Consider the following 26,464-nt stretch of genomic DNA (forward strand, 5'->3'; position numbering starts at 1 on the left):
GGGACAACGACCTGGTCCTGGATACCATTGGGAGATGGCATCTGCGGCTCCAGTGAGTGGGGTGGTGGTGTGGGTGGCCGTAGGAGCTCCGTAGTGTAGGTGGCCAGGGTTTGGGCCCGGGTCCGCGGCCATGTGGTGGGATCTCTGGAGGGCAAGTGACTAGGGCCGAGATGGAGATCCACTTGGAGGGTCGCAGAGGCTGCACTCTCCAGGGAGGCAAACTTATGATCCTTGATGGACGCCAGGTGAGTGTGGAACTGAACGCATGCATCCGGTGGCAGATGTAGTACAGGAGGGGTCTGCTGCAGGCCATGGCTAGCAAGGTCCGGAGGTGTGTCAGCAAGAAGGTGAGTAGGAGGTGTAATACCTGTACCCACACTGTGATGATACACTGGGGTACATCACTCGGCCAACAGGTGGCCTAGAGACATGGCACCTGGCCTAAATCTCTCTCTCTCTCTCTCTCTCTCGCTCTCTCTCTCTCTCTAAGCACAGCGACCAGCCAGCTACATTTTTATGTGAGTGGAATACAGCTGTGTTGCCCCAAACAGTTTCGTGCCTGTGTTTGCCTGCCGCAAATTATTCCACTCATATAAAATGTCGCCGATCCCACCCAAGCACGAAGAGGAGATCGAGGAGGGGGACAAACTCTTCATGGTTGAGAGACTGGTGGAGACTGGCTCAGTCACGGGGATGAGAGCGAGGACGCTTGACCCTCAGCAGATGCCTACCGGGTAACGTCGGTGTCCAGGGAGCCCCACATCCATCAGTGAAGGCAACAGTCCCCAGCACTAGTGTAATTGGGGCGCCTAGAAACGAATCAATGGCAGCTCCTCTTAACGATGCTACAGCCAGAATCCCTGGAACTAGACCCCGGGCCCCCTGCGCGTGTACGCACGCACTTCAGCTGCTGAAGACATTGTTTCCTGAACTACGCTCGTGTGATGCTGCGCACTACGCACCCGGAAGACCTTTTCATGCTGCTGGTGGCCCAGCTGGGAGACCTCCCGTACACGTTAGTCCAGAACTGTGCCTCATACAGGGAGGCTATGGACATGCAAATTTCGTAGGAATAAGAAGGGATTTGGGGAGTATTGAGTGGGACAGGATATTTTCAGGTAAAGATGTTAATGAAAAATGGAGGATATTCAAAAAAGAAATTTTGCGGGTACAGAGTAGTTATGTCCCAGTGTGGATCAAAGGAAAGGCTGGAAGTCATAGGGAGGCTTGGTTTTCGAGGAATATTGGAAATTTGGTTAGGAGAAAAAGGGAGGTGTACAAGAGGTATAAAGAGCAGGGAGCTGAGAGTTTGAAGGAGAACTATAAGGTGTGTAGAAGGAATCTTAAGAAAGAAATTAGAAAGGACAAAAAAAGGCATGAAGAGGCTTTGGCAGAGTAGAAATAAATCCAAAGGATTTCTACAAGTACATTAAAAGTAAAAGATTAGTGAGAGATAAAATTGGACCCCTTGTAGATAGCGAGGGTAGGCTGAGTGAGAAGTCTGAGGAAATGGGGGAAATTTTGAATGATTTCTTTGCCTCGGTATTCACTAGGGAAAAAAATGTTGAACCAGTTGAAGTAAAGAAAAATAGTGGGGTGGTCATGAAGCATATAAGGATAACCGAGGAGGAAGTGATGGCTGTGTTAAAAAAGATAAAGGTGGATAAATCTGCCAGACCTGACAAAATATTCCCTAGGACATTCAGGGAGGCTAGTGGACAGTTAGTGGGGCCATTAACAGAGATATTTAGGATGTCACTGGCCACGGGGGTGGTACCAAAGGATTGGAAGGTGGCGCATGTGGTTCCTCTGTTTAAGAAAGGGTCCAAATGCAAACCTGGGAATTATAGGCCTGTAAGTCTGACGTCTGTGGTGGGCAAGTTGATAGAAAGTGTTCTGAGGGATGCTATTTACAAATTTTTGGAGGTACAAGGATTGATAGGGAGTAATCAGCATGGTTTTGTCAGGGGTAGATCATGCTTGACAAACCTGATTGAATTCTTCGAGGGGGTTACAAAAAAGGTTGATGGAGTCTATTTGAACTTTTGACAAAGTTCCCCACAGGAGGTTAGGAAAAACGGTGGAGGCATTAGGTATAAATGAGGAGGTAGTGAAATGGATTCAGCAATGGTTGGATGGGAGGTGTCAGAGAGTAGTGGTAGACAATTGTTTGTCCAATTGGAGGCCGGTGACTAGTGGAGTTTCTCAGGGTTCGGTCCTGGGTCCACTATTGTTTGTTATATATATTAACGATCTGGATGTAGGGGTAGAGAATTGGATAAGCAAGTTTGTGGATGACACAAAGATTGGTGGTGTTGTGGACAGCGAGGTAGATTACCGTAGATTAAAAGGTGATTTAGGAAGGCTGGAGGTGTGGGCTGAGAAATGGCTGATGGAATTTAATTCAAATAAATGTGAGGTGCTGCATTTTGGAAAGGCAAATTTAAATAGGTCATATACATTGAATGGTAGACAAATGAGGAGTGCAGAGCAACAAAGGGATTTAGGAGTTATGGTAAATAGTACCCTCAAGGCTGATACTCAGGTAGATGGTGTGGTGAAGAAGGCATTTGGAATGTTGGCCTTCATAAATCGGAGTATTGAATTCAAGAGTGGGAGGTTATGATGAAATTGTACAAGGCATTGGTGAGGCCAAATTTGGAGTACTGTGTACAGTTTTGGTCACCAAATTATAGGTAAGATATAAACAAAATAGAGAGAGTGCAGAGAAGGTTCACGAGAATGTTGACAGGATTTCAGGGTCTGAGTTACAGCGAAAGGTTGTGCAGACTGGGGCTTTTTTCTCTGGAGCGTAGAAGATTGAGAGGGGACTTGATAGAGGTGTTTAAGATTTTAAAAGGGACAAACAGAGTAAATGTGGATAGGCTTTTTCAATTAAGAAAGGGGGAGATTCAAACTAGAGGACATGGTTTAAGATTGAAGGGGGAAAATTATAAGGGGAACATGAGGGGAAATTTCTTTACGCAAAGGGTGGTAGGGATGTGGAATGAGCTTCCGGCAGACGTGGTCGAGGCGGGATCATTGGTTTCATTTAAGGAAAGACTGGATCGTTACATGGATAGGAGGGGACTAGAGGGGTATGGACCGGGTGCTGGTCAGTGGGACTAGGAGGGTGGGGATTTGCTACGGCATGGACTAGTAGGGCCGAACTGGCCTGTTCTGTGCTGTAAGTGGTTATATGGTTATATGCTCCAGTCCCTTTATCTCCAGGGGGAGGCAAGGTACATGTGAGACACCATCTCCTGACCACAAGACAGCAACCAGGGGAGTCGTCCGGGATTTCATGCTCTCAGTAAGAGCCCTAGCACGTGCATGCAACTTTGGTGCTAGAACCCCACAGCAAATAGCACAGGACCTGATGTCTCTCTGCAAGATGAACCTGGAAGGCTAGACTGTAGCTCTGGACTGCTTTATATACAAAGTCACCGGGATGACCCCTGGTGACCTAGTGGTGGAATTACATCTCACCTCATTGAGGACAAGAAAGGTTCCCGAAGGGCCTCAGGTGCTGAAGGCTTCCTGATCGTGTCAGAGGTTTGGAGCTGGAACACATGCTGCCAATGCTTTGAACAGGAAAGTGTGTGGCTACAGGAGCACAGCACGCAAATCCAAGGACACTCAACGCCTCTGAAGGGACTCTCTTTTGCTTCTCATTCGCTTATTGTTGGGGTACCTGGCAATGTGTATGGCGAATCTTTGTTTGCATTATGGCAGACAAAAGTTGAAGTATATCATGTTTATTACATTTTTATGCATTTTTACATGACAATAAAAGGAATTTTGAAAGAGATTACCTATCCTGGACCCACACCTCCTCATTTGCAAGTACTTAATAAGAACTGAACACCATAAGACATAGGAGCAGAAATAGGCTATTCAGCCCATTGAGTCAGCTCTGCGATTTAATCCATGTCCCTATTCAGCCCCACTGCCCGGCCTTCTCCCCATTGCTTTGATGCCCTGGCTAATTAAGAACCTATCAATCTCTGCCGCAAATACATCCAATGATCTGGCCTCCACAACTGACCATGGCAACAAATTCTACAGATTTACCACATTCTGGCTGAAGAAATTCCTGTGCATTTCTGTTTGAAGTGGATCACTCCTGAAGTTGTGCCTTCTTCTCCTCGACTCTCCCACCTTTCTACATCTATTCTGTCAATAATGTTTCACATTCAAATTGATTCAACGAGATCCCCCTCATCTCCTAAACTTCAATGAATATAGGCCAAGAGCTGTCAAACACACCTTACTTTGATTTCTGGAATCTTCAAGTGAACCTCCTATGAACCTTTTCCAACATTGGGACATCCATTCTTAAAAGAGGAGCTCAAAACTGCACACAATGCTCCGTAAGGTCTCACCAGTGCCTTATGGACCCTCAACATCATACCCCTGCTGTTAGATTCTATTCCTCTTGAAATGAACGCCAGCATTGCATTTACCTTCTTCACCACCGTCTCAACCTGCAAGTTTACCTTCAGGCTGTCCTGCACGAGGACTCCCAGGTCCTTTTGGGAATTTTCAATTTTCTCCCCACTGAGAAAATATGTCCGTTCATTTTTTTTGTCCGTAACTTTCCAATATTATATTTAATGTGCACTTTTCAGCCCATTCTCATAATCGGTCTAAGACCTACTGCGGCCTCCCTGTTTTCTCTATTCTACCTTTAGAAAAGCATAGTCTTCTCAAAGATAGTCAGTACTGTAGAAGAGATAAAAAGAAATTAATGAAGGTATATGGATTTTTGTGTGGCGGTGCACATCCTCATGGTGAACCGGCCCCACTTGTATCGCCACGTGGTGGGGCAGCCATGGGGAAATGGCGTCGTCAGAGGTTTCTCTCTGACTCCAGTATCCCTTCCAGCGCCCACCCTGGGCAGCGATGACGATGTCACAATGCACCAGGTGACTGAGCTCCTGCTGCCCTTAAAGGGGGAGGCACTGAATATGAATAAATACAGTCGTTAATGACCTTCAATGTGGTGGCTGTGTTTCTTCCACTGCTCACATCACCACAGTGGTGATCCCAATGAGCCCAGAAGTTTATCTGGACTCAAAACACCAAGGATTCAGCAGAGGTTAATGCTGTCTCCATCAAGATTTCCCCCTCTTGGACCCACCAACTATGAACATGGTTCAGGCAGGCGCAAACACAATTTCAACTCCACAACATCTCCTCAGACACCACGATGTTCTATCATGTCATATGAGTTCTGGACCAAGATACGGCAGCGAGGGTGGACTACATCATCCACCACCTCCTGGCTATGGGCAAGTACACCACCCTCAAAGTCCAGCTGCTTGGAACTTTCGGGCTAACTCCCCAGCAACAGGCTTCCAAGCTTCTTCACCTAGATGGGCTTGGGGACTGTAGTCTGTCGGCACTGATGGATGAAATATTGGCTCTGGTGGAAGACCACAAGCCTTGTTTTCTCTTCCGCCAGATATTTCTGGAACAGATGCCGGAGGACATCCAGCTGCTCCTCATAGATGAAGACTTCTCGAACCTGAGGAGAGCAGCAGCCTGGGCGGATGTCCTCTGGCACACGAAGAGGGAGAACGAGGCAGCTCTCAACCAGGTGGAACAACCAGGAGCCAGCCAACTGCAAGCAGCTCCCAAGACCAAGCCAGAGGAGGGCCAGTCAACCTAGTGCTTCTACCATCAGCGCTGGGGAGCGCAAGCCCGTAAGTGCACCAGCCCTGCGGGTTTCAGAGAATTGACCAGGCCAGCCACCGTTGATGGCTGCGACGGCTGGCCACACAAACAGCTTCCTTCATGTGACAGACAGATCCTCCAGCTGCTTATTCTTGGTGGACACAGGGGATGAGTTCAGCATCCTCCCCCCCCACAGCATTAGAGACTCGCACCCGATCTCAAGGTCCAACCCTGCGGGTGGCCAACGGCTCCACCATTAGGACCTATGGGACCCGCAGGGCACGGATCCAGATCGGGAAGGAGAAATTCCACTGGAGGTTCGTCCTAGCCTCCGTGGGCACCGCGCTGTTAGGAGCCGACTTCCTCAGAGCTCACGGCCTACTGGTTGACATGAAGGGCAAAAGGCTGGTCAATGCCCGAATATTCCACTCCACCTGACTGGACACAGCAGAAGCCTGCAGGCCCGAAATCGCTGACTTAGCCGCCGCCAGGGCAGAGTTTGACGAGATCCTCCACGAATGCCCCGCCATCTTAGAGCCACGGTTCAACGCCGCCCTGCCCCAGCATAGAGTCTTCCACCACATCGCCACACAGGGCCACCCGCTGCATGCTAGACCCAGACGGGTGCCGCCTGAGAAGCTCCAGCAGGCAAAGGAGGAGTTCTCCAGGCTCCAGGAACTGGGAATCATCCAGCGCTTGGACAGCGTCTGGGCATCACCGCTCCACATGGTCCCGAAATCATCCAGGGGCTGGAGACCGTGCGGGGACTACTGTCAGTGAGTGATGTAACCACCCCTGACAGGGACCCCACATACAGGACTTCTCCACCAACCTCCACAGCGCACAGGTCTTCTCCAAAGTGGACCTTGTGCGGGAATACCATCAGATCTCGGTGCATCCAGACGATGTGACCCCTTTTGGCCTCTTCGAGTTCCTGCGTATGCCCTTCGGTCTAAAGAATGTGACCCAAACGTTCCAGCGCCTCATGGACACGGTTGGAAAAGACCTGGACTTTGTGTTCATTTACCTGGACGATATCCTCATTGCCAGTTACAACTGCGACGAACACAAAGCCAACCTCCACACGCTCTTTGCCCGGCTGGTGGACTTCGGCCTCATGGTCAGCACGGCCAAATGCCAGTTTGGCAAGGAGTCCCTCCAATTCCTGGGGCACACCATTTCGGCGGTTGGAGCTGTGCCGGTGCCGGAGAAGGTAACAGCTGTTCAACGATTCCCCAAACCCTCCACCCTGAAAGGCCTCCAAGAGTTCGCAGGGATGGTGAACTTTTCCCATAGTTTCATCCCCGGAGCTGCGTGCATCATGTGCCCATTGTTCGTGCTCATGGCCACCAAAGAAAAGACTTTATTGTGGTCAGAGGAGGCGGACACGGTTTTCTTTGCGACAAAGGAGGCTCTAGCCAGCGCCATGCTGCTGGTGCACCCATAGCTGGAGGTGCACAAGCCGCTCTCCGTGGATGCCTCAGCTACAGCAGTGGGGGGGGGGGGCTTCTGTAACAGTGGCTCGATGGAAAATGGCGCCCGCAGGCCTTTTTCAGCAAGCAGCTGTGCCTGCTGGAGCTCAAATACAGCGCCTTTGACTGGGAGTTCCTGGTGCTGTATTTGGCCATCCGCCATTTCCGCTACATCCTCGAGGGCAGGCCGTTCACAGCCTTCACGGATCACAAGCCCCTCACTCAAGCACTGGCGATGACCAATGATCTGTGGTCCGCCAGACAGCAGCACCACCTCTCGTACGTTTCCGAGTTCACGACCAACATCCGACACAGGGCCGGCAAGGACAATGTAGTGGCGGATGCGCTATCTCGTCCAGCCATCAACACTCTCACGCCCAGCCTAGATTACGAGCAACTGGCTCAGGCACAGAGGAACGATGCAGAGATGCAAGCCTTGCGGACCGCCATCTCGGGCCTCAGACTCAAGGATGTCCGGGTGTTTAGTAGCCCGGACACATTGCTCTGCGACATCTCAACAGGCAAGCTGTGCCCGGTGGTCCTGCCGCACTGGAGGGTGAATATCTTCAGTCTGATCCACGACCTCGCTCACCCAGCAGTAAAGACAACCGTGCAGATGCTCGTGGAGCGGTTTGTGTGGCACGGGTTGAAGAATGAGGTGGCGGAACTGGCCAGGAACTGTACCAGGTGCCAGACCTCCAAAGACCAATGACACACGTGAGTCCCCATCCAGAACTTCGACCCGGCTGTTTGCAAATGCCAATACATCCATATTGATGTCGTCGGGCCCCTGCTGGTGTCCAAGGAGGCTCGTTACTTCCTCACGGAGGTGGATCAGGCCACAAGGTGGCCGGAGGCCATCCCGATTAAGGAGGCCTCTGTGGAAACGTGTGCCAGGACCCTGGTCAGCCAATATTTTGCCCGTTTCGGAGTCCCAGCACACATCACTAGCGACAGAGGGGCGCAGTTCACGTCTGCCCTGTGGACTCAGATGGCAAAACTCCTGGGGGTCAAGCTCCTCCACACCACAGCATACCACCCGCAGTCCAATGGGTTGGTAGAGAGGTTACAAAGGCACCTGAAGGCATCGCTTATGGTCAGGCTTTCTGGATCAGACTGGGCGGACGAACTACCCTGGGTCCTCCTCGGGATTAGGACGGCATCCAAGGAGGACCTGCAGGCTTCAGCAGCGGAGATGGTCTATGGCGCACCGCTTTCCCTGCCGGGTGAGTTTTTCAGCCCAAACCCTGATACCACGGCCACCGACAAATACCTGCTGACGGACCTACTCAGGAGTCTGGCCTCCCTAGTTCACCCACCCCTGGCACGCCACGGCACCCGACTGTTTAATCTCCCCAAAGAGCTTGATTCGGCACAGTTTGTTTTTGTGCAGAGGGGACCATACACCACTACAGCGACCATACGAGGGGCCATACAAAGTCTCGCACCGGTCCGGCAGAACCTTCACCCTGGACATCGGGGGGAGAGAGGAACTTTTTATGGTGGACTGCCTGAAGACGGCTCATCTGAACTTATCACAGCCAGTGCAGACGGCCGTGCCCAAGCACTGGGGCCAGCCGCCGAAACGACAGGACGCGTAGCCGGTTCTGGGAGGAGTTGTGTGGTGGCGCACATTCTCATGGCGAACCAGTCCTGCTTGTATCCCCACATGGCGGGGCAGCCATGGGGAAATGGCATCGTCAGAGGTTTCTCTCTGACTCCAGCATCCCTTCCAGCCTGCGCACCCAGGGCAGCGATTATGTGTCACAATTCAGCAGGAGATTGAGCTCATGCTGCCCTTATAGGGGCATGCTGAATTTGAATAAATATAGTCATTAACGACCCTCAACATGGTGGCTGTGTTTCTCTCACTGCTCTTTTCTTCTTTGGCTTGGCTTCGCGGACAAAGATTTATGGGGGGATATGTCCACGTCTGCTGAAGGCTCGTTGGTGACTGACAAGTCCAATGTGGGACAGGCAGGCACAGTTGCAGCGGTTGCAAGGGAAAATTGGTTGGTTGGGGTTGGGTGTTGGGTTTTTCCTCCTTTGTCTTTTGTCAGTGAGGTGGGCTCTGCGGTCTTCTTCAAAGGAGGTTGCTGCCCGCCGAACTGTGAGGCGCCAAGATGCACGGTTGGAGGCGATATCAGCCCACTGGTGGTGGTCAATGTGGCAGGCACCACTGCTCACACCACCACATTAGTAAGGTATTTGACATAGTCCCCCATGGTAGACATTTAGAAAGCCATGAGACATGTGATCCATAGAACCTAGTAACAACACACTGAAATGCTGGAGGAACTCAGCCGGTCTTTTCAGCATCTCTAGGAGACAAAGATACATTGCCAACGTTTCAGGCCTGAGCCCTTCTTCAAGGAAAAATTCTGCTTATTCCTTGAAGAAGGGCTCAGCCTGAAAGATTGGAAATATATCTTTGTCTTCTAGATGCTGAAAAGACCGACTGAGTTCCTTCAGCATTTTAGTGTGTTTTTACTACAATCCATAGAACTTTGGCTGTATAGATTCAGAATTGGCTTGCCTGCAGAAAGCAAAGGATAGTAGTAGATGGAACATATTCCACCTGGAGACCGGTGACGAGTGGAGTTCCACCGGGATCTGTTCTGAGACCTCACCCTTGGTGATTTTTATAAATGACCTAGATGAAGAAGTGGAATGATGGACCAGCAAGTTTGCAGATGGGATAAATGTTGGAGGGAGGAGTTGTGGATAGTGTAGAAGGTTGTCATGGGTTACAACAGGATATGGACAGGATCAGAGTTGGACGAAAAGTGGTAGATGGAATTCAAACCCTTCTGGCCCACAAGCCTGTGCCACCCAATTATACCCAGATGACCTATAACCACTGGTACATTTTTGAATGGTGTTATGAGGCCAAAGGACCCCAAAACCCAGCAGCAAGACAAGTAGTTTTTAATCCACTTTAAACATGAAAATAGAATCAAACTTTAATTTATCTCTATACTTAACTAACCCAAATTAACCCCCTTCTAATTCTAAGCGCACGTGTATGTAATGTGTGTATAAATTTAAGAAAAGTTCTTTGGTTCACAGTTCAATCTCACTTCTCATTCTTCCACGTTCTCTGGTTGTAGACAATTCTTATACTGTGCACAGAATTTAACATATATAAAGTTCACCAGACTTTGGTGCTCAAAATGTAAATGTTTACCGCTCAGGAAGGTTCAAGTAGGGTTTGCAGAGAGAGATTTTCACAACTAAGGTACCACCATTAGTCACCTCAATGTCTCGCTGATGAAACTTTCCCCATCAGGGTTTTCCAGATGATAACCTCTTTCTTTCAGGCCCCACAGAGTTCCATTCTGTTCCACTTATTCCAAGAGAAACATCAGACAGATCGCACTTCCAGCTCTCGAGCTTTCTATTTCCAACCAGCTTGCTGGCTTGCACTGTTCAGCTGCTTTCAGTGTCACACACACTAGCTGAGAGAGCTTGGGGAACTTGTCTTATCTCTCTCTCTCTCCCTCTCTCTCCAACTCCAACTGCCAGAAAGCCATGTGACTCTCTCACTTGCAAAAACTCCCACATTCTTCAGCAAATAACAGGAATTCTCCCCCTTGGTCAAGCTGTTGTCTTAGGTAAACAAAACCCAGGAGTGACCCTTCTGTGAGCACTTTGCAGAAAGGTCAGAAGCCTTGTAAGTTACCCAACCATCCAACCTGCCTCCAATTCCAAACAACGGTTATTCATTTCATTATGTCATTTCAAGTAGCACTTGTGAAATGTGCATAACATTCTCCATAGATCCTGAAATGTTACTGAATATGAATTCTTCAATCTTTCAAATAAGATCTGTTTTAAAATGTGTGCATGTATGTATGTAACCTACTCTAATTTTACCAACTCCTCCCAATATTTATCCATTATAATGGATAGAGGAAACCAGGGTCCCTGGGGAAACCCACACCGACACAGGGAGAATGTGCCAACTCCTTTCAGACAGCGTGGGATTCAAACCTTGGTCTCGATTGCTGGCACTGTAGCAGTGTTGCACTAACCGCTACTCTATCTGTGCTGCTCCATGGTTCTGGAATATCAAACTTGAAGGAGGAGTACATGGTTAATGGACTCTTAACAGCGTGGAAGAACAGAGGGACTTTGGGTTCCAAATCCATTGATCTCTTAAGGTTGCTGCGCAGGTTAACAAGGTAGTTAAGAAGACTTACGATATGCTGGCCTTCATTAGTCATGGAATTGAGTTCAAGAGCCATGAGTTGTGCTGCAGCTCTGTAAAACTCCTGTTAGACCACATTTGGAATATTGTGTTTAGTTCTGGTCACCTCATTACAGAAAAGATGTGGAAGCTTTGCAGAGGTGCAGAGGAGATTTACTAGAATGCTGCCTGGATTGGAGAATGTGTGTTATGAGGCTAGGTTAGCATGCTTTTCTCTTTGGAGCTAAGAAGTGTGAGAGATGACTTAATGGAGATCTACAAGATTACGAGGGGGTTAGATAGGGTAGACAGCCAGCACTTTTTTTTTCCTCGGGCTACAGCAGCAAATACCAGAGGATATCTGTAAATGGTGAGAGAGGAATGTTTAGGGCAGACATCAGAGATAAGTTTTTTTATACAGTGAGTAGTGGGTGTCTGGAATGCATTGCCAGGGGTATTGGTGGAGGCTGGTACAATTGGGACATTTAAGAGACTCTTAGGCAGGCATATGAATGAAAGAAAAATAGAGGGCCATGGGTGTGAGGTAGAGAAGGTTTAATTTGTTGTGTAGGTTTATTTAGGTCAGCACAACATCATGGGCCTGTACTAGGCTGGGATGTTCTATGATCTGTTAGTCAGAAAGGCACAGCAGTACGAATACTTCCTTAGGAAGCTGAGGAGTGCAAAGGTGAAAGGGGAAAGGTTTAGAGGAATCATGAGGGGGAACTTCTTCACACAGAGAGTGGTGGGAGTGTGGAACGAACTGCCAGCTGAGGTGGTGAATGTGAGCTCAATCTTGATATTTAAGAAACATTTGGACAAGTCCATGGATGGGAGGGGTGTGGAGGTCTCTGTCCAGGAGCAGGTCAATGGGTCTAGGCAGCATAATAAGTCCAGCAGACTGGATGATCCAAAGCGCCATCTAGTGATGTAGTGTCTCATGGTTCTCGCTCATCAATCTTGCTGCCGATGAAATGATTTGATAGAGGTCACTTACCATTTCCTGGACCAGCTGGTCTTCCTTTGGGATGAAGGAAATTATTCTCAGAAGTGCCAGAAGTAGATTTCACAACTTTAGGATTAATCTTTTCTGCTGTGAAATGTAAGGAGTTCAAAATTCAATGAAAAACAACCTCAAGATTACTCTAATTAGAATCAAGGCAAGTTCAACATTGCAAGGTTTGCATTAGCTTCAGGTCACTTTTCTCGACTACACTGATCACACCCACCATCGGTAACACCAGACCCCGACAGACCTCGACGCAACCTCAGGATTAAATTTTCCAGGTGCAGCCTGCAGGATACAGATTTTGAAGTTCCATTTACAATACTGTCATACTTGGATTTAATACTCCAACTTCATTCCATCCAAATTCTGTCATTGAGCCCCATTTCCAGGATGGCAGAAGAGACAGTCAAGGAGTAGCAAATGGAATTTAATTCTGACAAATGAGAGGTGATAAACTTTTCCTTTGCTGTGCCAGGCAGTCAGTGCAGAGCACCCCTGTGCCATTCCCCTGAACAACAAGGATACCGTTTTGGATATAGTTTGGGGGAAGCGATCAGTCATAGTGGTCACATCTCTGGCACAGAGCCTGGCCCTTTGATTCAGAAGGGAAGGGTGGAGAAGAGGAGAGCGATAGTGATTGGGGATTTGTTGGTGAGGCGAACAGATAAGAGGGTCTGTGAACAAGATCGAGGCTCCCCGATGGTCTATTGCCTCCCAGGTGCCAGGGTCAGGAATATCTCTGATCGAGTCCACAGCACTTGCAAGCAGGAGGGTGAGTAGCCAGATATTGTGCTCACGTGGGGACCCATGACATAGATAGGAGTAGGGATGAGGACCTGAAGAGGGAATTCAGGGAGTCAAGGCTGGTAATTTCAGGATTGCTGCCTGTGTCACATGCCAATGAAGGCAGAAATAGGAAGTTGTGGTAGAAGAATGCGTGGCTGTGGAGTTGGTGCCAGGGGCAGGGGTTCAGATTTGTGGATCATTGGGATCTCTTCTGGGGAAGGTCTGACCAATACAAAAAAAGGATGGGTTGACCTTAATGGGAGGGCGACCCATATTCTGGCCAGCAGGTTTGCTAGAGCTGTTGAAGATGATTTAAACTCGTTTGGCAGGGTGATGAAAACCAGAAGGTGAGGACAGAGAATAGGATGGAGGGGAAAAGCATGATGGTATGTGTTTCAGGTTTGTGAAAAAGCAGAAACAGGGAGGAAACATCAATGTTGGAGGGTTGAAATGTGTCTGTTTCAATGCTAGGAATATTAGAAATAAAGGAGATGAACTTAGAGCTTGGATGTGTATGTGGAACCACGATGTTGTGGCCGTTACAGAGACTGGACTGGCAGAAGGACAGGATTGGCTGATACAGGAACTGGATGGTACTGTTGTTTTAAAAGGAATAGGATGGGAGGTAAGAGAGAGGGGAGGAGTAGCATTACTAGTCAGGGATAGTATCCCGGCTATAGAAGGGGAGGAGGCTGTAGAGGGAAAGTCCACTGAGGTGGTGCAAGCGAAAGTCAGAAATAGTTAGGGAACAATCACTATACTGGAAGTAGTAAAAACCAGCAGGTCAAACAGGTCACTTTATAGAGCAAAGATAAAGAGTCTGAAACAAAAAGTAAGGGGGGGGGGGGGAGGAGCACGGTCCCAAAGCCAGGAGGTAATAGGTGGAAAAGGGAGGGCATAACAGCAAACAGGGGAGGAGGGATGGATGGCTCAGTGAATAGAGAAGGAAGGGGATGGAGAGCTGAGGGAAAGAAGATGGGGTGAAGGGAATGAAGGAAGAAAGGAGAGTAGGTTGGGAGAAACCAGAGAAGTCGGTTAATGTCACGCAGTTGACCAATAATATATTAATTTATATGATTATCCATTTATTATTATTTTATTTCTTATAGCAATATTGTTCGATGGTTCTAATCTGAATGTTTGCCCTGTGACGGTGCTGTAAAACCCCAAATTTCCTGACTTGTTCATGAGAATAAATCCTGATTCTGATCATTTTATTTTCTCCACATTCCCATCAATTCTAGGATACAAAAGTGTTGGAGGAACTCAGCAGGACACACAACATCCATGGAAGGCTAAAGGCAGTCCATGTTTTGGGCCTGAGCCCCTCATCAGGAATCACTTCCACCCAGATTCTATCACCCAGCTATACTTCACAATCTGCCTAACATCCATGGAAGGCTAAAGGCAGTCCATGTTTTGGGCCTGAGCCCCTCATCAGGAATCACTTCCACCCAGATTCTATCACCCAGCTATACTTCACAATCTGCCTATTTTGGGGATGTGGCAGGAAACAGAGGTAAGAAGACAGCACCAATATTAGCTGCCCCAGTGCTGTCAGTGACATCAAACTCAGGACATAGTAGGGATACAGACGAATTATGCAAAGCAACAAGTCTTTGAAGGCTATGCCTTCCAGTGCGAGATACCGACCTGGCTGCTGGGAAGACCATGGGACATTGTCCACATGACCACTTTGTCCTCCAGAGGTGCAGTTTGGAGGAACCCAGCCAGGATCACAGTAGCATGTGTCATTATTATTACATACCTACGATAAGAGAAAATGATAAAATCCAAACTATCGGTTCAAGGTGCACAGCCAAATTAACAGATGCTGAAATTAAAAGTATAAAACATAGAATATTTCAAGATTTGAATTTGTGGAGAACTGAGAGTTAAGATGCATTGACCCTCCATTAAAGCTCAGTCAAAGCCAATTTTCTGATATTGCACCAACCTATTGGTAGTGAACAAAAATTAGAATCAAGTGTTAAAGAACCATAGAACCGTAGAACATCACAGCTCATCTAGTCCATTTTGAACTATTTATTCCACCTAATCTCATCAACCTGCACCCAGACCATCACCCTCCTCCCCCCTCCCCATCCCTGTACCTATCCAATCAGTTCTTAAATGTTAAAATTGAGCTCATATCCACCACCTCCGCTGGCAGTTCATTTCACACTCTCACCTAAGTTCCCCTTAACATTCCCCTTAAACCTTCACCTACACTCCAGGGAATAAAGTCCTATTCAGCTCCTTGTTAATATCTTTTCTGCAGTTAATTGACTAATTCAGCCACACCTGTACCTTGTCCAACTTCAACATAATATTCCAACTTCTGGACTCAGATTTATAAAGACCAATATGACAAAGCTCTCTTTACAACCTTATCCACCTGTGATGCCACTTTCAGGGAATTAAGTATCTGTATTCCCAGGTCCCTCTATTGTACAACACACCTCAGTGCCCGACCATTTACCATATATGTGCTTTCTTGGTTTGTCCTTCCAAAATGCAACACCTCACATTTGTCAGAAAGGTCAGACTTGGGGTCGGAGGAGACAGTGAGTCAGTGCCTGGTGTCGGGTGAGAGGAGGAGCCAAGAGTTAATTGGGGTTAATAGGTGTTAGGTCTGCTTTGTTCATGAATGAGTGAGACAAACACCAGACTGAGTCGAAATCAGGGTTCTTTGTTCTTTATTACCGGATTGTAACACTTGCGACTAACCATGTTAGTCGGAGAATGCATTCTGCCGTTATCAGCAAAATGGTGATTTTTTATACCCTTGGATACATGCTTAGAACATCATCATATCATTACTTGTCCAATGACTAAAACTGTTGCTATCCTTTCCCTGCTAGCTTCCTGCCTCTCAATCCATCAATGTCTCTCTTATCTTGTAAGTACAAGGATGCATTCACATCTTGTTACAGCCCTGTACATTCCCATCTCATGATGTTTTACCTAACAGGAGTACAAGGACACCTCCCCTTCTTGTTACAGCCCTGTACAGGGTAACTCCTTACACATTCCCATCTCATGATGTTTTACCTTACATAGGTAAGGGCTAATAAAAGGAGTAGAAAGGGAGGGAGCGGCCAGCGAGGAGCGGCGCAGTGAAGGAGTGGGGTCTTAGGACTTTGGCTTGAGGGACCAGTGAAGGAGTGGGGTCTTAGGACTTTGGCTTGAAGGACCAGTGAAGGAGTGGGGTGTTAGGACTTTGGCTTGAGGGACCAGTGAAGGAGTGGGGTCTTAGGACTTTGGCTTCAGGGACCAGTGAAGGAGTGGGGTCTTAGGACTTTGGCTTGAGGGACCAGTGAAGGAGTGGGGTCTTGGGACTTTGGCTCGAGGGACTTCGGCGAGAAGGAGCTACTTGTGTGGGAAGGGTATTTATATTAAAAAAGGAGGAAATGGAGTCAGTTGGGGTAGTTAAGTGCTCCAGTTGTGGGATGTGGGAAGTCGGAGACAGCACAGCTGTTCCTGACGACTACACCTGCAAAAGGTGCATCCAATTGTATATAATGAGTGACCGTGTTAGGGAGCTTGAGCTGCAGTTGGATGAACTGAGGATCATAAGGGAAGCAGAGGCAGTGATAGAGAGGAGTTACAGGGAGACAGTCACCCCTAGAAGGCAGGAGTCAGGGAATTGGGTGACTGTGAGGAAAGGAGGGAGAGCGCCAGTGCAGAGTACCCCTGTGGAAGTGCCCCTCAGCAACATGTATTCTGCATTGGATACTGCTGGGGGGAACAGCCTATCAGGGACGAGTCGTGGGGGTCAGGTCTCTGGCACGGGGGCTGCCCCTGAGGTTCAGAAGGGAAGGAGGGATAAGAACAGGATTCTTGTAGTTGGGGACTCGTTAGTCAGAGGGACAGATAGAAGGTTTGTGGGACGAGATCTGGGATCCAGGTTGGTTTGTTGCCTCCCTGGTTGCAGGGTCAGGGATATCTCTGATCGAGTACAAAGCATTCTGCAAGGGGAAGGAGAACAGCCAGAAGTCGTGGTCCATGTGGGGACCAATGACTTAACTAGAAGTGGGGATGAGGTCCTGAAACAGGATGATGTGGAATTAGGTAGGAAGTTAAAAAACAGGACCTCCAAGGTAGTAATCTCTGGATTGCTGCCCATGCCACGAGCTAGTGAGGGTAGAAATAGGAGGATGTGGAGGATGAATGCGTGGCTAAAGAGATGGTGCAGGGGGCAAGGGATAAGATTTCTGGATCATTGGGATCTCTTCTGGGGAAGGTTGGACCTGTGCAAAAGGGACGGACTCCACTTGAACTGGAGGGGGACCAATGTGCTGGCAAGTAGATTTGCTAGAGCTGTGGGGGAAGGTTTAAACTAGTTTGGCAGGGGGGTGGGGAACAGAGGGTGAGAGCAGTGTCCAGGGAGTATGGCCACCTAGCTAGGAATAAAAAAGATAAGAAAGGTAGGATGGAGATTAGGGTAGAAGGTAAAAAAGAGAATATATGTGATGGTCATTCTCTGAGATGCATATATTTTAATGCAAGAAGCATAGTGAACAAGGTAGATGAGCTGAGAGCATGGACAGATACTTGGGGTCACGATATTGTGGCAATTATTGAGACCTGGCTACAGGAGGGGCAGGACTGGCAACTTAACGTTCCAGGATACATTTGTTTTAGATGTGATAGATCAGGGGTAAAAAAGGGGGAGGAGTTGCTCTGCTTGTTAAGGAGGACATTACTGCCGTGAGGTGGCAGGATGGTCTGGAGGGATCGTCCAGTGAGGCTGTTTGGGTGGAATTGAGGGGTGAAGGAGGCATGAGGGTGCTAATAGGGGTGTGTTACAGACCACCAAATGGGTCAAGAAAACTAGAGGAACAAATGTGTAGAGAGATAATGTATATGTGTGAGAATCATAGGGTAGTGATCATGGGAGATTTTAACTTCCCTCATATTGATTGGGATACCCATACAGTTAGAGGGCTGGATGGGCTAGAGTTCGTTAAATGTGTTCAAGATTGTTTTCTGAATCAATTAGTAGAAGAACTGACTCGAGACAGTGTAATACTAGGTCTCCTGTTAGGGAACGAGCTAGGTCAGGTATCAGACATTAATGTTGGAGATCCAATTGGGTCTAGTGATCATAATTCTGTTAGTTTTAAGGTAGTTTTAGGGAATAGCAAGGAGGGGCCTAAAATTGAGGTTCTGGATTGGAGAAGAGCAAATTTCGAAGGAATAAGAAGGGATTTGGGGAGTATTGAGTGGGACAGGACATTTTCAGTTGAGGGTGTAAATGAAAAATGGAGGATATTCAAAAAAGAAATTTTGAGGGTACAGAGTAGATATGTCCCAGTGAGGATCAAAGGAAAGGCTGGAAGTCATAGGGAGGCTTGGTTTTCGAGGAATATTGGAAATTTGGTTAGGAGAAAAAGGGAGGTGTACAAGAGGTATCTCTTCTTTCTTTGGCTTGGCTTCGCGGACGAAGATTTATGGAGGGGGTAAAAAGTCCACGTCAGCTGCAGGCTCGTTTGTGGCTGACCAGTCCGATGCGGGACAGGCAGACACGATTGCAGCGGTTGCAAGGGAAAATTGGTTGGTTGGGGTTGGGTGTTGGGTTTTTCCTCCTTTGCCTTTTGTCAGTGAGGTGGGCTCTGCGGTCTTCTTCAAAGGAGGCTGCTGCCCGCCAAACTGTGAGGCGCCAAGATGCACGGTTTGAGGCGTTATCAGCCCACTGGCGGTGGTCAATGTGGCAGGCACCAAGAGATTTCTTTAGGCAGTCCTTGTACCTTTTCTTTGGTGCACCTCTGTCACGGTGGCCAGTGGAGAGCTCGCCATATAATACGATCTTGGGAAGGCGATGGTCCTCCATTCTGGAGACGTGACCCATCCAGCGCAGCTGGATCTTCAGCAGCGTGGACTCGATGCTGTCGACCTCTGCCATCTCGAGTACCTCGACGTTAGGGGTGTGAGCGCTCCAATGGATGTTGAGGATGGAGCGGAGACAACGCTGGTGGAAGCGTTCTAGGAGCCGTAGGTGGTGCCGGTAGAGGTATAAAGAACAGGGAGCTGACAATTTGAAGGAGGACTACAAGGAGTGTAGAAGGAATCTTAAGAAAGAAATTAGAAAGGACAAAAAAAGGCACGAAGAGGCTTTGGCAGACAGAGTAAAAATAAATCTAAAGGGTTTCTATAGGTACATTAAAAGTAAAAGATTAGTGAGAGATAAAATTGGACCCCTTGTAGATAGCGAAGGTAGGCTGAGTGAGAAGTCAGAGGAAATGGGGGAAATTTTGAATGATTTCTTTGCCTCGGTATTCACTAGGGAAAAAAATATTGAACCAGTTGAGGAAAAGAAAAATAGTGGGGAGGCCATGAAGCATATAAGGATAACCGAGGAGGTAGTGATGGCTGTGTTGAAAAAGATAAAGGTGGATAAATCTCCGGGACCGGACAAAATATTCCCAAGGACACTCAGGGAGGCTAGTGGACAAATAGTGGGGCCATTAACAGAGATATTTAGGATGTCACTGGCCAAGGGGTTAGTGCCAAAGGATTGGAGGGTGGCGCTTGTGGTTCCGCTGTTTAAGAAAGGGTCTAAATGTAAACCTGGGTATTATAGGCTCGTGAGTCTGACGTCTGTGGTGGGCAAGTTGATGGAAAGTGTTCTGAGGGATGGTATTTACAATTATTTGGAGGTACAGGGATTGCTAGGGAGTAATCAGCATGGTTTTGTCAGGGGTAGATCATGCTTGACAAACCTGATTGAGTTTTTTGAGGGGGTATAAAAAAAGGTTGATGAAGGGAAAACTGTGGATGTTGTCTATTTAGACTTTTGTAAAGCTTTTGACAAAGTTCCCCACAGGAGGTTAGGAAAAACGGTGGAGGCATTAGGTATAAATGAGGAGGTAGTGAAATGGATTCAGCAATGGTTGGATGGGAGGTGTCAGAGAGTAGTGGTAGAAAATTGTTTGTCCAATTGGAGGCTGGTGACTAGTGGAGTTCCTCAGGGATCGGTCCTGGGTCCACTATTGTTTGTTAAATATATTAACGATCTGGAAGTAGGGGTGGAGAACTGGATAAGCAAGTTTGCGGATGATACAAAGATTGGTGGTGTTGTGGACAGTGAGGAAGATTACCGTAGATTAAAAGGTGATTTAGGAAGGCTGGAGGTGTGGGCTGAGAAATGGCTGATGGAATTTAATACAGATAAGTGTGAGGTGTTACATTTTGGAAAGGCAAATCTAAATAGGTCATATGCATTAAATGGTCGGCTATTGAGATGTGCAGAGCAACAAAGGGATTTAGGAGTTGTGGTAAATAGTTCCCTCAAGGCTGATACTCAGGGAGATGGTGTGGTGAAGAAGGCATTTGGAATGTTGGCCTTCATAAATCGGAGAATTGAATTCAAGAGTAGGGAGGTTATGATGAAATTGCACAAGGCATTGGTAAGGCCAAATTTGGAGTACTGTGTACAGTTTTGGTCACCAAATTATAGGAAAGATATAAACAAAATAGAGAGAGTGCAGAGAAGGTTCACGAGAATGTTGACAGGATTTCAAGGTTTGAGTTACAGGGAAAGGTTGTGCAGACTGGGGCTTTTTTCTCTGGAGCGTAGAAGATTGAGAGGGGACTTGATAGAGGTGTTTAAGATTTTAAAAGGGACAGACAGAGTAAACGTGGATAGGCTTTTTCAATTAAGAGTGGGGGAGATTCAAACTAGAGGGCATGGTTTAAGATTGAAGGGGGAAAATTATAAGGGGAACATGAGGGGAAATTTCTTTACGCAAAGGGTGGTAGGAATGTGGAATGAGCTTTCGACAGACATGGTCGAGGCGGGATCATTGGTTACATTTAAGGAAAGACTGGATAGTTACATGGATAGGAGAGGACTGGAGGGGTATGGACCGGGTGCTGGTCAGTGGGACTAGGAGGGTGGGGATTTGTCACGGCATGGACTAGTAGGGCCGAACTGGCCTGTTCTGTGCTGTAAGTGGTTATATGGTTATATGTCTGCATTAAATTCCATCTGCTATTTTTCCACCCATTTTCCAGTTGGTCCAGATCCCTCTGCAAGCTTTGAAAGCCTTCCTCGCTGTCCACAATGCCTCCAATCTCAGTGTCATCTGCAAACTTGCTGATCCAATTCATATCATCATCCAGGTTGTTGATACAGATGACAAATATCAACAGACACAGCACTGATCCCTGAAGCACATCACTATTTACAGGCCTCCAGTCAGTGAGGCAATCGTCGACTGCCACTCTCTGGCTTCTACAGCAAAGCCAATGTTTAATCCAATTTACCAGAAAAGCTCAGTCAACATTTTTCATATGTCATGTGTTCCATTCAAGGCAAGGTCATGTAAATCTCCTCTTCACCCTCTCTAAAGCATCTATATCCTTCCTGTAATGAGGCAACCAGAACTGAACAGAATACTTCAAGTGTGGTCTCACCAGTTTTATAGAGTTGCGACATTACTGTCATTTCTCATGAACTCAATCCCTGACCCTGACTAAAGAAGGCCAGCTAGTACTTTTCTCTGAAGCATGGAAAATGAGAGGTGACTTAATCTTAGATAGGATGGGCAGCCAGCACCTTTTCCCCCATGGTAGCAATGGTTAATACCAAAGGGCATCTTAGATGAATGGAGGAAGGTTTAGGGGAAATGTCAGGGGGAGGTTTTTTTTTAACAGAGAGGGTTAGGTGCCTGGAATATATTGCCAGAGGTGGTGGTGGTGGTTGATACAATCGGGCCATTTCAAATAATCTTAGATTAAACTGCCTCAGGATCTTCGTGATGCCACCATCATCACCCTGTACAAAAACAAAGGCGAGAAATCAGACTGCTCAAACTACAGGGGAATCACGTTGCTCTCCATTGCAGGCAAAATCTTCGCTAGGATTCTACTAAATAGAATAATACCTAGTGTCGCTGAGAATATTCTCCCAGAATCACAGTGCGGCTTTCGCGCAAACAGAGGAACCACTGACATGGTCTTTGCCCTCAGACAGCTCCAAGAAAAGTGCAGAGAACAAAACAAAGGACTCTACATCACCTTTGTTGACCTCACCAAAGCCTTCGACACCGTGAGCAGGAAAGGGCTTTGGCAAATACTAGAGCGCATCGGATGTCCCCCAAAGTTCCTCAACATGATTATCCAACTGCACGAAAACCAACAAGGTCGGGTCAGATACAGCAATGAGCTCTCTGAACCCTTCTCCATTAACAATGGCGTGAAGCAAGGCTGTGTTCTCGCACCAACCCTCTTTTCAATCTTCTTCAGCATGATGCTGAACCAAGCCATGAAAGACCCCAACAATGAAGACGCTGTTTACATCCGGTACCGCACGGATGGCAGTCTCTTCAATCTGAGGCGCCTGCAAGCTCACACCAAGACACAAGAGAAACTTGTCCGTGAACTACTCTTTGCAGATGATGCCGCTTTAGTTGCCCATTCAGAGCCAGCTCTTCAGCGCTTGACGTCCTGCTTTGCGGAAACTGCCAAAATGTTTGGCCTGGAAGTCAGCCTGAAGAAAACTGAGGTCCTCCATCAGCCAGCTCCCCACCATGACTACCAGCCCCCCCACATCTCCATCGGGCACACAAAACTCAAAACGGTCAACCAGTTTACCTATCTCGGCTGCACCATTTCATCAGATGCAAGGATCGACAATGAGATAGACAACAGACTCGTCAAGGCAAATAGCGCCTTTGGAAGACTACACAAAAGAGTCTGGAAAAACAACCAACTGAAAAACCTCACAAAGATAAGCGTATACAGAGCCGTTGTCATACCCACACTCCTGTTCGGCTCCGAATCATGGGTCCTCTACCGGCACCACCTACGGCTCCTAGAACGCTTCCACCAGCGTTGTCTCCGCTCCATCCTCAACATCCATTGGAGCGCTCACACCCCTAACGTCAAGGTACTCGAGATGGCAGAGGTCGACAGCATCGAGTCCACGCTGCTGAAGATCCAGCTGCGCTGGATGGGTCACGTCTCCAGAATGGAGGACCATCGCCTTCCCAAGATCGTATTATATGGCGAGCTCTCCACTGGCCACCGTGACAGAGGTGCACCAAAGAAAAGGTACAAGGACTGCCTAAAGAAATCTCTTGGTGCCTGCCACATTGACCACCGCCAGTGGGCTGATAACGCCTCAAACCGTGCATCTTGGCGCCTCACAGTTTGGCGGGCAGCAGCCTCCTTTGAAGAAGACCGCAGAGCCCACCTCACTGACAAAAGGCAAAGGAGGAAAAACCCAACACCCAACCCCAACCAACCAATTTTCCCTTGCAACCGCTGCAATCGTGTCTGCCTGTCCCGCATCGGACTGGTCAGCCACAAACGAGCCTGCAGCTGACGTTTACTTTTTACCCCCTCCATAAATCTTCGTCCGCGAAGCCAAGCCAAAGTAAAGTAAAGTAAAGATAAGATAATCTTAAAAAAAAGGTTAGTTGTGTGAGGTAAGGAGGGTTAAATTGATGTGGAATAGTTTTATATAAGTCAGTAGAACATCAGGGACTGAAAGGCCCACACTGTACTGATCTATGTTCTAAGTTTTGCATTTTGGTAAGTTAAACCACAATAGGATTTCAGTGAACAGCTGGCTATTGGAGGATGTTGAAGAACAGAGAGATCGAGGTGTACAGGTGCATCCTTCCATGAAAATGGTGGGTTCAAGTGGACAAGGTAGTGAAGAAGGCATTTTAGACCCTTGTGGCACTGGCTGGGGTACTGAGTGCAAAAGTTAAGATCTCATGTTAGAGCTGTATAAGGTTATTGAGACTACACTTGGAATGGTTTCAATTGGCATGGCCAACATAGATGGGCCTAAAGGTCTTTGCTGAGCTGTTTTATGTTCGACATTCTGAGCTCTTTGGAAGGACCATATCTGGAGGTTCCAGCACATGGCTTAGCTCGATTATTTTCTTTTGTTATTTTCCTTGCTCTTACCCCATGGCCACTGCAGTACTTGTTGCACTTGGCGACACCAAAACCAGCCACACTTCGACAGATGCTGTTGAAGCAGGCCTGAAGAATAGAAGTAGGTCATCACTTTCACAGACCAAGCAAAGGTTTAATTTACACTTAGTCTGATGTCTCACAAAGCATTTCACATGTCAAATAGAAATCAATCAAACATTTTTATTGCACTAACCGCAAGTGTGAATTTTTACTTATCCTTGGATTGAAAGCCTGCAGATGCTGGGATTGTCGTATAAACACAGAAATGCTGGAAGAACTCAGTAGGCCTCACAGTATCCCTTCAGCTCAGTTACATATCTTTATCTCTTATGGATGCTGCGAGGCCTGCAGAGTTCCTCCAGCATTTCTGTGTTTTTATTTACTTATCCTTTTCTATTTATTAACTTTTTGCATGTCTTGACATATAGTGGCAATTTAATTAATACAATTGTAATTGGTGTAGAATATGTACCTGTGTAGTTGCAGCAAGTAAGGATGGTGGTGCATTTGTACATTTTTTTGAAAACTTTATTTAACATTTTTGAATATACAAAAGAAAAACCACCTCCCCCCATCCCACCACCCTCCATCCTCCATTACCCACCCTCCTCCCACCCCCAAAAAACCTGTAGTGTACATCGAAAGAACCATAGACGTTGATCCAAACCAAGGCTTTTATTAACTAAAAGACTGGAGCATATCACAAGTAGGTTGACTAGTCCAGAATGACCTGGTCTGGCTCGGAGCAATCCTTTAAGACCTGTCAGTAGGTGTAGCTACACTCTCAGCTAATCACAGACATCCTACACTACCATCTGTACACCAATATACACATTGGTGATAGAATCTGTACTATCACAAAACCCCAAAAGAATGAAGGAAGAAACAGGAGATTTAAACCATCAAAAACACAATAGACCGCCATGGATCAAAGCAACATCACCTCACTGAGCTCCAGGGAATTCAACATTTTAAACCCGAAAAAAAGTTAATTATTGTAAATTATACGTTACTTTTTCCAAAGAAGTACATGATCTCAATTCCAAAAGCTGTCTCTGTAACCCCAAATCAATCTAATTTTTCCAAGTTATGATTATACAATCTCTTGACAGAGCAATTGCCAACCTTAAAAATGCAGTTTGATACTTAGTCAACCTCTAAGTCACCCTCAGCATTTTAACATTACCTAATAAAAATAATGTTGGATACATTGGTAATTGAATCTTTAAAACCTTCTCCAAAAAATTCCTTAAATTGTGTCCAAATAAAATTTAACCTTATCACATAGCCAAGTCAAATGTAAAAAAGAATCTACTTATTTAGAACATCTAAAACATAAATCTAAAGACATTAAATTGTATTTCTTTAATTTCTGAGATGTATAAAATTATAATGAACTAATCTATATTGAACATTAATAATCTTAGTCATACTATCCTTACATATAATTCTCCAATCATCTTGATCAATTATTATTCCCAAATCATTTTCCAATTTCAGTCTTGATTTATGAATATCTAATTTAGGCAGCTTACTTTGTAATAATTAATACATTTCAGAAATAAACTATTTTACTTCTGTAAGCAAAATTTAAAATTTTGATTGTCTTGGTAATCTTAAAAAAGGTCCAAAATTATTCAACAATAAAGCCTTAACGATAATAACAAGAAAACTTTATTTGGAATTTTGTATTTTTCTTTCATTCTTTGAAAAGAAATTAAATATCCAGCTTCATAACAATCTCAAACAGCTATAATTCCTTCCTGATTCCACATTTTCAAAAACTGATCATTAAGAGAAAAAGGAAAAAGTTTATTTTGATATGAAGGTGTTTTAGCTGAAATTTTCCTGTGTACCTATCTCATCATTTATATCATAGTTCAATTAAATATATCAGAACAGGTGGGTTATGATTAATAATTAACAACTTATTATTTGATTTATAAATAAATTGTCATACTCTTCTCACCAATACTAGATAACTCAACATAAGCCCATATTAATGAATTATCCAAATCAAACATTCTATTAATAATCCTAAATTGTGCTGCTTGATAATAATTTTGAAAATTCAGGAGTTGTAGACTTCCCATTCATATTTCCAAGTTATTTTTTTGTAAAGATACCCTAACCATTTTACCTTTCCACAAAATTTTCTAATTATAGAATTCAAATATTTAAAAACTTTTTGAGGGACTTTGCAAAGAATAGATAGAAAACGATACTGAATTCTAGGAAAAATATTCATCTTAATTCAATTAACCCTACCTATTAATGTTATAGGCGAGTCATTCCATCTATTTAAATCATCTTTAATTTTATGAAATAGAGGTAAAAAATTCAACTTATATGAATGATATAAATCATTATCAATTTTAATACCTAAAATAT

The 26,464-nt window shown here is 46.2% G+C and overlaps 1 protein-coding gene across 1 annotated transcript in view; it reads right to left on the bottom strand.

Annotated features, from left to right (window-relative positions):
* The window catches only part of LOC138756926 (disintegrin and metalloproteinase domain-containing protein 19-like), a 271,202-nt gene that overhangs the window by 39,572 nt on the left and 205,166 nt on the right, over positions 1-26,464 (bottom strand). The window contains exons 17-19 of the mRNA XM_069923354.1: positions 24,062-24,139; positions 14,789-14,903; positions 12,338-12,433 (exon numbers count right to left, since the gene is read on the bottom strand). Coding sequence (XP_069779455.1) covers positions 12,338-12,433; positions 14,789-14,903; positions 24,062-24,139 — 289 coding nt within the window. The remainder of the gene's footprint in view (positions 1-12,337; positions 12,434-14,788; positions 14,904-24,061; positions 24,140-26,464) is intronic.

The sequence above is a fragment of the Narcine bancroftii genome, chromosome 3 (assembly GCF_036971445.1).
Source record: "Narcine bancroftii isolate sNarBan1 chromosome 3, sNarBan1.hap1, whole genome shotgun sequence".
Classification (NCBI taxonomy): domain Eukaryota; kingdom Metazoa; phylum Chordata; class Chondrichthyes; order Torpediniformes; family Narcinidae; genus Narcine; species Narcine bancroftii.